This window comes from Podarcis bocagei (genome assembly GCF_964188305.1).
Source record: "Podarcis bocagei genome assembly, chromosome: 1".
In the NCBI taxonomy this organism is placed as follows: Eukaryota; Metazoa; Chordata; class Lepidosauria; order Squamata; family Lacertidae; genus Podarcis; species Podarcis bocagei.
In genome coordinates, this window is record NC_138125.1 from 135,792,786 (window position 1) to 135,805,876 (window position 13,091).

At 46.5% G+C, this 13,091-nt stretch overlaps 1 protein-coding gene across 2 annotated transcripts in view; it reads right to left on the minus strand.

The window, feature by feature from the left end:
* The window catches only part of ASB18 (ankyrin repeat and SOCS box containing 18), a 38,700-nt gene that overhangs the window by 11,357 nt on the left and 14,252 nt on the right, over window positions 1-13,091 (minus strand). For both annotated transcript variants that reach the window (XM_081181249.1, XM_081181248.1), the window contains exon 2: window positions 8,436-8,703. In XM_081181249.1, coding sequence (XP_081037375.1) covers window positions 8,436-8,703 — 268 coding nt within the window. The remainder of the gene's footprint in view (window positions 1-8,435; window positions 8,704-13,091) is intronic.

Consider the following 13,091-nt stretch of genomic DNA (forward strand, 5'->3'; position numbering starts at 1 on the left):
AAATTTGCAAGGTTTTTAATTCCACAAAGATCTTCATTAGGTAAAAAAAAAAAAGGATGCTACAATGAAACTGATACTGCAAAAGAAAATGACTATGTGAATATTTGCATTAGTATCTTTTCAGGTAGGCCTTTATTGGTAGCAGCAGATGGCAACAAGAAGATAAACTGCCAAGGAATCAAAGACTGCTATGTTGTTTAGCAAGTTCACACCTCTGTGTAGGCAATTGTTTTAGGAACATGGCATAACCTATTGCTGCTGGTGAAATCAAAGCAACGACTTTGTAGTTATTGCACTGCAAGTGTCTGGGGCTGGAGTGGAGGAGGGCTGTGCATGCAGACCCTGACTTTTGGGGTCAAAGGGGGATGTTTTTCATCCTTTGTTTCTCTGATAAGAGCTTCCCCTTCACTTCCACTTTATGGGAAATGTTAAATTGCATTTTATAAAGGCTATGGGACTAGACTTTCTCCCAAAGGTGTCTACTTAAAATATTTGCAATGGTATATATCCTCAGTTCTGGCTGCTGAGGTAAAGGAAAGCAGCGTGTCTGCCTGTTACAGAAGTATATTATTTGAGAAGTGTATGGACACACCACGGTGCCCTTTGGTCCTACCAGACAGCTGACTGTGCCTCCTGGCCTCCTCCTTCACTCGCTGGCAGACACTCACTGTCACACAGCAGCCCTAAAGGGTCCAGCCCTGCAATCACCTCTTGAACCCCTTTTTCTGCTGTTCCACGTAATTAACGGAGAGGTGGTGATAAAAAAGAAGCCTAGAGGCGAATGCACCGCCTTGGATGGTGAGCTCCCCGGAGGCTCTGCAGGGTGCCTCCTGAACAGCAAGGGGCGCCTTCCGTTTTATCTTAAGTAACCAACCTTATTAAGCTAAAAATAGCCTTGAAAACAGACGTGGATGGAATGCACTAACACGGCCAGCAGGAGAGGGAGAACCGGGAACGGAGCAGGTGGGGGAGGACATTGTTTACCGGAAAGTTTGCTCTGCATATGCTATTTCTAGACACTTACAGGTTTGGGATATAAGAAATCTGGCAGACCATCCTGGATTCTTTCCCCTTCAGTACTGTATGCCTAGCATAGTGGAAATATCATCTATACATGTGGGATTTAGGCAGAGTGAATTAATGGTGCTCTATCCCATAACTCCTGGCTGCCTCCTCAGGTACACACACACAAGGACTGCAACTGTTGGCTCCTTGTCCCCATGTGTGACAGTCACGTCCAGAACTCTTTCCAGAGAGAGACTTGCCAAATGTTCAGAAACTGAGACATGGTCTGAGCGCCCACAAACTATTAAATAAGTCAGGTACAGTAAGAAAGAAGGCTCACATACAAAAATTTAAATAATCCAAAAACTCCCTCACACCAAAGCCTAGATGTCAGAGGAAAGTGTTCTAGCACGGCCTTCTCCCTGATCTGCTAGGTTTGTATGCTTCTCTCTCTTCCTCTCTCTAATTTCCCAAACAGAAACTGTGTCTGGCCAACTCTATCACTGATGCTTAAAACATTGCAGTGATGCCAACCCCAATAGCCCCTTCTCCTGTTCAACCCTCCAAGCTCACAACCATGCACCCCCCAAAGAAATCCTGTGAATCCTTGCTTGCACCCAGAAATAGATTTATCACTTCATCTGCTCAGGGGCGGAGGAAGGGGGGGGGTGCAGTGGGTGTGGGCCACCCTGGGTGTCTCCACTGGGGGGGGGTGACAAAATGCCAGTCAGCACTCACCGCAGGGCCTGCCGCACGCCGAAGCTCCATGTTTCTCTTGGGAGAGAAGCGGTGGCTTGGGTGTGCGCAGGCTGCATGCTGCCCAAACGGTTCACCCACTGCCTCCCCCCAGCTATAGGGCGGCTGAGTGGGAGGAGGCAGGCAGACTCCAGAAGTCCCCAGAGGTCGCCTCGCTCCTGGGCACGCTGTTGCAGGTGCCCAAGCGGCTTCCTCCATCGCTGCATCTGCTGCCTGTGATAAGATAAACCGTGGACTGCAGCCCACAACAAAACAAACCTGACTCCTGATGATGCCACTTCATCATTCAGGCAGCAAACAACCGTTTGAAGGAGGAATTACAAAAGCATGCTGCAGAAATGTAGCATTTGCTGGACTTTACATTGTTATTTGAACACATGAGCATCTCTTGGGAGGAAACTATCTGATATTTGGGCAATGTCTTTTGTCTGCACCATAGTTATGGTCAGCATAACTATGTAGAACTTAGCACACAGATACTCCATTGTGGCACGGGCACTCTAACTGGATTTCAGCCTGCTCTGTTGAAAGGCCAGGAGGGGTTAGGGTGTATTTAAAATAAAACTTGCAGCCTGAGCCTATGCATGTTTTCTGGGAAGTCTCACTGAGTTCAGTGAACCTTTTTTTCCTGGTAAATGTGCTTCTGATTTCAGCCATAGATGTAAAAAGAAGAGTACAGCTATTCATAGAACCAAAGACTCATAGAGTTGGAAGGGTCCCAGAGGGTCTAGTCCAACCCCCTGAAATGCAGGAATCTCAACAGATGGGCATCAAACTTTGTGCTGCTGCTTCTGCTAGAAAATAAATAAATAGGAAAAACTGAACGTTTCTTGCTTATACTCAACAGGAATAGGAGCCGAGTGTCACAAGCTACACTGAGACTCTGTAGCAACTCAAGCAAGGCATTTCCTGCCATGTGTCAGCACTGTTTATTCAAGAAATATGCCACCCCCTTTCTCCACATTCAAGAGGTCTTACAGTTGTAGTAATAAGATAAAATAAGAGAATTTATTTCTGTACTAAAACGGTTTTTGGAGGGCAGGTGGCTGGCTAGGACAAGTTAAAATAAGAACAGGTTTAGTACAGCATCAGACCTATAGTTAATTTATGTTCCAGGGCAGGCATAGGCAAACTTGGCCCGCCAGATGTCTTGGGACTACAACTCCCATCATCCCCGACCACTGGTCCTGTTAGCTAGGGATGATGGGAGTTGTAGTCCCAAAACATCTGGAGGGCCGAGTTTGCCTATGCCTGTTCCAGAGCATAATTTTCAAAAGGCAGCTATCTGGACAGGGCACAATTGTCATCTGCAAATGAGATTCCTGCTCAGATTGACATGGAATACCACACTCATTTCAAAATACTTGCATTTACCACCACCTGAATGAAATCAACGGGCCATTAATTTTCCTTCTGACTTTTATACTTCTGCTCTAAAGCCTATGACAGCTTCCCCGGTGTTTTGTTAAGAGAGTGCCCTTTTTGGACTTAGCCCTGACTCAGAGACCTGTATTTGTATTGTATCTTATTTTTAACCCTGTGGCATGGCCAAAGTATAGAAACAAAGACAGGTTTCTCCTCCTCAATTCTAGTTTCTACAAAAGCCTGCACGATTCTCCTTTTTTTAATCATCCCAGCTTTAGCAAAGGGAGTGCAGTGAATTTGTAGACTCCTCTTACCCCACCATGTTAATTATCACTACTATAAAAAGAAGGTCAAGGAGAGGAACTCAACTAAATAGGGCGAAGTTGGCATGCATGGCTCCCAAAGTGAAGAAGATAGAAATGAACTTTGCTGGAACTTTTAAAAAAAAAAGGGGGGGGCTTCAAAAAGCTTCTAGATTAAAGCTCCTACATCTTTCTTTTCCTTTTTTTGGTTGAATTCTCATGGATTGTGAAAGTTGAAATGGCTGGAAGGAAGCCCAGATAGTTTTTTTTTTATCCCAGTCACTGAGAGGCTCAAAGGTTTTAAGTCCTGCCCCCATGGTGAATATGGGAACACAGAAGAACCTGACACATAGGTGTTCAGGCCATTGTTACAAAGAGGGAGCCAAATAAAATAGCTCCCTATGTAGGTCAATGACCTGCTCTTTATTGTCAGTAAAAAATTAGGGATGACCTTCAATCCGTTACCTGGGGAAAAAAATCAGCAGAAGTAGTTTCCCCTAATCAAAGAGAAAATGTTTGTTACCCAAAGCTTGACCTCCTCACTATCTAACTTTAGCACAACTCTCTGCGATTGAGAAGCAGTGGTCGAATCCCTTCTGAAATGTCTGTTAATTTTTGATCCTTCCAAGTAGATGGCTTAGTTATTGTAGAGGCATCCAGTTGTGCTGCTGTAGTTAAGGCTCTGGCAGCATTTCCATTATAAAGCCATAATATTCAAGGGCTTAGGGCTGGCTCCGTTCTTTCAACATTGCACCTGTGATGTGCGTGGCTTATAGGGCGGCAGTTCAAGTGCTGCCCCCTCGGCATTTGTATAAAATATGATGTAAATCAACAAAGAGGCCTTCACAGCTGGACAGACATAGGGACATGCAGAAAACTCCGGTAACATGGGTAGAATGAAGGATTCTGTCCACCCTGCACTTTTCAAAAGCAAGAAGTCCGTGCCAGACTTCTCCAAATGTCCTCTAGGGTGCAGGATGCAACAACAGCAGGTGAGGGGACTACATTCTAAAAAGGAACTTGGCATCTAAACTCAAAATGCCTTGGCGGGTGAGAATGCAAATCAACTGTTTCCTTTTGCGAGCCCTTCTGCTAGAAATTAGCTGCCTGAATTCATTCCACTTCTAGGACAGTATTTTAATTTGTCCTGTTTGCTAACATGTGGAGGACCAATCTCTAGCTGACCTAAGTCGCCTTTCGGTGTTTAGAGAGACTCAAGAATACAAAATAACTGAGAAATCTGAACCTGAAGTTCTTTGAAGAAGAAGAAGTTTAGATTTGATACCCCGCCTTTCACTCCCTTTTAAGGAGTCTCAAAGCAGCTAACAATCTCCTTTCCCTTCCTCCCCCACAACAAACACTCTGTGAGGTGAGTGGGGCTGAGAGACTTCAGAGAAGTGTGACTAGCCCAAGGTCACCCAGCAGCTGCATGTGGAGAAGTGGGGAAGCGAACCCGATTCACCAGATTATGAGTCCACCGCTCTTAACCACTACACCACACTGGCTCTCTTTTGCGCTAGTGCTGTTGTATGGGGTACATGGGAGTCCTGCAGCAGCATAACAAAGCAAACATCTCTGGTTGCACTGTGGTAGGTTACTTGACTTCACTCAGAAGAAGGAAAATTTCAACCAGTCATAATACCTACTGGTAGTTAATGGTGCATTTAACTGCGAGCTTTTCATTTATTTATTTATACATACATACATACATACAAGGGTCGCAGGTGGCGCTGTGGTCTAAACCACATAGCCTAGAACTTGCCGATCAGAAAGTCGGTGGTTCGAATCCCCGCGACGGGGTGAGCTCCCGTTGCTCGGTCCCTGCTCCTGCCAACCTAACAGTTCGAAAGCACGTCAAAGTGCAAGTAGATAAATAGGTACCGCTCCAGTGGGAAGGTAAACAGCATTTCCATGCGCTGCTCTGGTTCGCCAGAAGCGGCTTAGTCATGCTGTTCACATGACCCGGAAACTGTCTGCGGACGAACGTCGGCTCCCTTGGCCTATAGAGCGAGATGAGCGCAGCAACCCCAGAGTCATCCGCGACTGGACCTAAAGGTCAGGGGTACCTTTACATACATACATACATACATACATACATACATACATACACGGCATACCACTTCTAAGCAATTTTCATGCATTAATATCACAAATCCTACAACACTTACTAGGAAATATTTAGCCTGTTTGAGGGTGCAAGCCTTTACTGGAGCAATACCGACTGAGAGGCTTGAGAAATTTATGATACATCGACACAACATGAGAAACATCACGAAGCATGGCAAATGCACGGACAGAATTCCCTCAGCTCACAGGTAGAGGGAATCATGCCAGCAGAGCTATTCCACCAGCAAAGATACGCCAGCAGAGCCGCCTAAATGGGTCAGGGAAGTGGGTGGGGCAAGCTGGTGAAAGGGGAGGAACACACTTAACATGGCATCCTATGTTCTCCCACAGACTGGGCTTTTTTTTTTTTAAAGCATTGTCACTGGAGGGGTTGGTGAACTCAAAAGGACACTTAAAAATCAAGCTAAAGGGAATTTTAAATCTTCAGTTTAAATAAGCACACACATTTTAAAATAAATTCGCCTGCTGCCCATGAGCAGCGTGAGATTCCAGAGGTTCCAGGTTCCTACCCAGGGTTTGTGTTTCCTTTGGAATGAGGGGTATATGGTTTATTTACACATATATGCAACCTGAGTCAGCATTGACACCCCAAGAAGGCATAGCTGTCAACGTTTCCCTTTTTTAAGGGAAACTCCCGTATTCCGAATAGGATTCCTCGCAAGACAAGGGAAAAGTTGGCAGCTATGCAAGAAGGACTTGCTTCTCCCATAGCCCCAGCCTTGGATTGCAGCAGAAATCAGGCATAGCTCTGTTTCTCAGCTGCCCACCTTCCAACTCCTGGCTCACAACAATCAACTCTCAACTCTGTCTTTCTAACTACCAGCGAGACCCCTTGCCTTTTCCTGTAAGACCTATTACAGTCGTTAAGAGTCGTCAACAGGCTCATCTCAGCTATCTGTCAATCTCCCATTCCCACCACCCTTCTGAGTAATACCCCTCCCCACCTTCTCACTATGTAGAAGGATCTGGCAACTTCTGTTTCAGTGTATCTGAAGAAGTGTGCATGCACACGAAAGCTCATACCAAGAACTAACTTAGTTGGTCTTTAAGGTGCTACTGGAAGGAATTTTTTTATTTTGACTATGGCAGACCAACACGGCTACCTATCTGTAACTACCAGCGAGTTGAGGGATGGGACACTTCCTTTGTTACCTTAATGACTCCTACTTAGGCCATTACCTCACCCCAGAAGCTAGCCTGGCTAGTCCAGGAAGCTGAATCGTGGCTTAGATTTTAACCCTTACTAGACCCAGGAATAAGAAGGGTACAGCCTACCCCTCTACCCACAACTCATAACAGCCACAAATCATGTATTCTAATGATAAATTATTGCAATTAAAAGGCATTTAAAATCTAATTTTAAATGGCCAGAACTCTGAATTTATTTATTTTTTTAAAAAATTCTGCTCAGCCTAACTCTTTGGAGCAGGCTGTTTTCTTCTGTCTTGGATTCAAAGAAAGTGGACAACAGCCGGCCGGGATCACAATAGGCTGTGCCAATCCCATTCAGAGCTATGTTTAGCTGTGCATTAACTATCTGTGCTGTCATGCTTGCTCATGTGTCATCTACTATAAGATTATGTGGGGACACAATTCTTTCAGTTTGCATTGAGTGTGGTGAGAGTTGTAACATTTCTGCCAGACGTTTCTGCACCATGCCAGAAGCTATGGCCCTACACACAATGGCTTAGAAATGTTGTTGTGAATTTTAATGTTTTATTATTTTAACTTCTTGTATGTTTCAATGTAATGTATTTTTTTCCTGATTTTATGGTTTTATCTTTTTGTTAACTGCCTTGACGGTTTTTGTTACAATCAAGTAGTGTACAAATTTAATGAAATAAAGTAAATGAATAAAATGAGAGGTGACAGCTGCCAAGACTCAGTGTGAGGGTTGTGGTACTTCATAAATTATTTGCCCTGCTCACGTGCTTCCTTCTTCAGTTAAAGGGGCTGGCAAAGGACCCCATAAATTTCCAGAACTATGGGGGGGAAATATCCCCCCCCTCAGTGGCATAGTGTGGGAGGGCTAAGGGGGAGCAGCCCTGGGTGTAAAATAGCACGCCCTCCCCCTCACACGGGACATGGGTGGTGCTGTGGGTTAAACCACAGAGCCTAGGACTTGCCGATCAGAAGGTCGGCGGTTCGAATCCCCGCGACGGAGTGAGCTCCCGTTGCTCGGTCCCTGCTCCTGCCAACCTAGCAGTCTGAAAGCACGTCAAAGTGCAAGTAGATAAATAGGTATAAAAAGAAGAGCTCGGGACTGACTGAAGATGCTCTGCATTCTTCAGTGGTGTAGCAGGGGGGAGGATTGGGGGCTATGGCCCCAGGCACATTTTGTTTTCCCCAAATGTGAACTAGGTCCAAGCACAATAAAAAGGAAAGACTTTGAGGAGAGTTTTGAGTTTACTGGGCCAAATGAATTCAAGAGGACAGGGTGGGGTGGGGAATTTCCCCTGCACTTTATATGTTAAGAAATGCCCTGCTTCCTCATCATGGGCATGTCCCTATTGGTGGCAGAATTTGGAGCAGGGCCTTTAGTGTTGCAGTGCCAGCCCCCTGGAGTCTCTTCCTTTCCATGTCAAATCAGTGCCGATAATACTAGGCTTCCAACACTTACTCAAGACATCTTTGTTTAGGAAGGTATTTTCACGTGTGTACTTCAAACTATTTATTGTGTTGTTTTCTGCTCGCTGATTTTTATCTTTGTTTTTATTGAATTTCATGGTTTCAATCTTGTATGCCACTTTGCTAATGTGAAACAATAAGGAGCCAAGAAATAAACACACGTTTTATGCCTATATCTAATTCTGAGGCCTAAAGTTGTCAGAATGAATCTGTGGAAGGACTAGAATCTTGCCCAAACATCTTGCTCCTTACCCTAAGGTGTTCTGGCTGGTGCACAGGTGCAAAGGTGCTTGCCCATCGTCACTCAGAAGATTGGGATTAGCCTTGTGTTCCAGTAGCAACTCTGCGCATTCTCTGTTGCCCCTCTGGCAGGCTTCATGCAGGGCGCTCCGTCCTCCTGGAGCTGCGTTTGGGTCTGCTCGCCAGAAGAGCAGGTGACGAAGGCAGGCAGTGTGTCCGTGGATGGCCGAGATGCAGAGTGGGTTGGTCAGATCCCTCTTGTATTCCAGAGACCACAGTCCTGGAGCAGACAGGGATGGAGGGCGGGAGAAGAGAAACAGAAGAGAAACAGAAAAGCAAGGATGGGCTTGGGGCTGAGATTTGGGATCAGAGGGTTTTTCCATGTCTCTAGGTGTACAGGGATTGTAGGTGTTTATGTCTGTTATTGTTATGAATCTGTGGGTGCAAGACACCCTGAATGAAGGCTGAGATGCAGCGGCGTAGCGTGAGTTGTCAGCACCCGGGGCAAAGCAAGTAATTTGCGCCCCCGCACCCGGGGCAAGGCAAGTAATTTGCGCCCCCCCCTAACCCCATACCTGCCGATCTGAGGTGAGTTGCCGCTGGCACTGCCGCCCAAACCACGCCGCTTGCCCGGAGGAGGAGGGGAGCAGAGAGGCGAGGAAAATGCAACATGGCCCAGCAGCTGCAGCAGCAGCAGCGGAGGCGGGGCTGTGAGGAGGGGCTGCCTGGCGCGTCCTCCGCGGCCCTGATGCGCGGGGCTGAGAGCTGCTGCCTGCCGGACGCCTTCAGCCCGGACGCGCGCACAGCTCGTCGGTTCCACGAGACATGGGGCTCTGCTACAGCCTGCGCCGGAGGCTCTTCGGCGACTCCGGAGGCAGCGAGCGCGCCCCCCCAGATGTTGCGCCCGGTGCGGCTGGCCCCCCTGGCACCCCCCACGCTACGCCACTGCTGAGATGTTAGAATTGGGGAATAGACAGGCTCATCTCTACTGTAGGCAGACCCAAGTGTGTATTAGGGTGTAGCAAAAGGTGGGGTGGCCCCACTGAAAAGCCTCTGCTATTGGCATAAGGTAAAGGTAAAGGGACCCCTGACCATTAGGTCCAGTTGTGGCCGACTCTGGGGTTGCAGAGCTCATCTCGCTTTATTGGCCGAGGGAGCCGGCGTACAGCTTCTGGGTCATAATAATAATAATAATAATTTATTATTTGTACCCCGCCCATCTGGCTGGGTTTCCCCAGCCACTCTGGGCGGCTTCCAACAAAGATGAAAAATACACTAAAATGTCACATATTAAAAACTTCCCTGAACAGTGCTGCCTTCAGATGTCTTCTGAATGTCAGGTAGTTGTTTATCGCTTTGACATCTGATGGGAGGGCGTTCCACAGGGCGGGCGCCACTACCGAGAAGGCCCTCTGCCTGGTTCCCTGTAACTTGGCCTCTCTCAGTGAGGGAACCACCAGAAGGCCCTCGGAGCTGGACCTCAGTGTCCGGGCAGAACGATGGGGGTGGAGACGCTCCTTCAGATATACTGGACTGAGGCCGTTTAGGGCTTTAAAGGTCAGCACCAACACTTTGAATTGTGCTCGGAAACGTACTGGGAGCCAATGTAGGTCTTTGAAGACCGGTGTTATATGGTCTTGGCAGCTGCTCCCAGTATGTGGCCAGCATGATTAAGCCACTTCTGGCGAACCAGAGCAGTGCATGGAAACACCGTTTACCTTCCTGCCGGAGCGGTACCTATTTATCTAGTTGCACTTTGACATGCTTTCGTACTGCTAGGTTGGCAGGAGCAGGGACTGAACAACAGGAGCTCACCCCATTGCGGGGATTCAAACCGCTGACCTCCTAATCGGCAAGTCCTAGGCTCTGTGGTTTAACCCACAGCGCCACCTGCGTCCACTATGCTATTGGCATAGTGAAAGCTAATTAAGTCAGGTCAGCGTCCCAAATTATGACCCCCTCCTTAATCTAGGAAATCAACATGAGTTAGGCACTAATTAACTCTGGCAAGTTTCCTTGGAAGGAGGGGTAAACAATTAGGAAGTTCATCAAAGGGGCTAGGTGTGGAAAGGGCACATGGAAAAGGCTTCCTCCCTCCCTCAGGGGATAAAAGCTGGGGGTTTAAAGCAGCAGGTTGGAGTTAAGAAGGATTCAGCTGGAGAGGGGGCAGGGTGTGCTGCTTGCTGTCTGTTTGAGTGCAAGGCTATGGTGTGTGTGTGTGTGTGTGTGTGTGTGTGTGTGTGTGTGTGTAAATAAATCATTTATCCTAAGGACCCTACAGTCTTTGCTGTGCCTCATTTGCCCAAAAGGAAACACAGAGGCTGGGTTAAGATGAGCCTGCAGCCCATGGACTCTCGCAGTGCCCATGCAGATTTGGGTGGCATGTAACAATATGAATGTTGAATGGTATAATCTATGTATGCTTAACATTTTTAAATGCAAGTGGATTGGAGACCTTTCAGGTAACAAGCAATTAATAAGTCTGAATAATAATAATAATCCTTCTATGAGCTTTCTGTCATGTCTCAGTATTGAAATGATTAAACAAACATGCAAACAGTGGATGAATCATGTGGCATTCGAAGGCACTCAAACACATTTTTTTATTTCATAAAATTTATACACTGCTTAATTGTAAAAAACCTCAGAGTGGGTTAGAAGAGAGAAAACAGTAAAATCAATTTTAAAAATACAACCCTACTTTAAACCATACAAAAGTTAAAATACTAAAATAGATTAAAATTATCTCACCTTTCTAAGCATCTGGGTAGGCTTGTCTAGAGAGGAATGTCTTTAGCAGTCACCAAAAACAGTACAGCAAGAAGAATAAGAATAAGAATATCTTTATTGTCATTGCCCCCTTTGGGGACAACGAAATTACCTGCTTGACCTCACTAGGCAGGAAGTTCCAAAGTGCAAGTCCTGCCACACTAAACGACCAAGTTCTTACACATGTGGAGTGGGCATCATGTGGCACCAGCAGCAATGCCAATTCCACCAATCCAAGCGGCTGGGTGGACACATGTGGGGTAAATTGCAAGTAAATTGCTCCCAAGTTGCTACGGGCTTTGTGTGCTAATAGCCTTGAACTTGGCCTGGTAGCAAATCAGCAGCCAGTTCAGATCTCTGAGCAGACATGTTTTGTGCTGACAAGGCCTCACTCACCCCATTACAGCTGGACCAGGGGTTGCAAACAGCTTGGGGCTTGAGGGCCACTTTCGTTGTTAGGCAACCCGCCAGGAGCCTCATCCCCAAAGTGAGTCTAGACCCGTGGTTCCCAACCTTTTTTTGGCCATGCCTCACCTAAGCATCTCTAAAATCCTGATTCCCCACTGTGACATATACCGTATTTTTTTGCTCTATAAGACTCACTTTTTCCCTCCTAAAAAGTAAGGGGGAATGTGTGTGCGTCTTATGGAGCGAATGCAGGCTGCGCAGCTATCCCAGAAGCCAGAACAGCAAGAGGGATCGCTGCTTTCGCTGCACAGCGATCCCTCTTGTTGTTCTGGCTTCTGAGATTCAGAATATATTTTTTTTCTTGTTTTCCTCCTCCAAAAACTAGGTGCGTCTTGTGGTCTGGTGCGTCTTATAGAGCGAAAAATGTGGTAATTCTTATTATTCAAAAAGTGAGCTCCTATTCATGTGGAGGAAGCCTAAAAGGCCATTAACTTGGTCTAAACAAGCTTCCAAATTGGGAACCATGGGTCTAGATACATATGCAGCCCCCTCCCAATCTGTGCAGAATAGCTGAGGTAGGGGGTTAACCCCCTCCCTGCTCATCAGAAAATGGGGCTCCGGGTGGAAGTTTGGCTGCTCATCTGGCCACAGGCAAGGGAGAGAAACTTCAACCTCTCCACCCACCTTAGCCCTGGTTCTGTTTTTCATTTTGACATTCTTGCCAAAATTGATGGGATTGTGGAAAGAGAGAAAATTGTGGCTGGAGGCCTTGGCACACTTGCCAAAAGAGGAAGCCACTTCCCCCGAAAGGAATGCATCAAATATGGTACCAGGGAATACAGCTCGAGGTATCTTAAAGGCTAACAAATTTATTTTTACATAAGCTTTCATGGACTACAAAAATACACTGAGCGTGTGCAGTTTCACAGCTCTCAGCAAAGCACAAACAAAAGACATTTTGGCAACCTTAATATTTTAAGCATGTGCATATTTTAAACTCACTTTTCATTCTTTTTGCTCACTTCCTAACTCGGATCAGTCACAAACTCTCAGCCTAACCTTTGTCACGTGGTTGTTGTGGAGATATAGCAGGTGACATAAAATGGCTGCAAAAGGGGGCTCAGGGTGAGGGTGGGGAGAAGAGGACATCAGGACATCAGCATGCAATCCTTTTAAGCAGCACAGAAAATGTAACTCTTACGCAACTGGAAGGTACCTGACTGAAAAAGACAGCAATATCTCCTGGTTCTCCTGACAACGTGTGGAAAAGGGACTGGGGGAAACTTCAGCCAAGGGAAATGGTCTTGCTATTGAAAAGGATCACTGGCACCTCACAGTCAACCATTTCAATACTTTCCTTCGTTCTGCAAATGCTGCCAAGTGCTCTTGCTGGATATGACAGTGACACATTACACTCTCCCCCCTCCGACAACATGCGGGGCTGGGGGTTAGCCAATACGAGTCAGGGTGGGTATAAAAAGCAAGCAACAA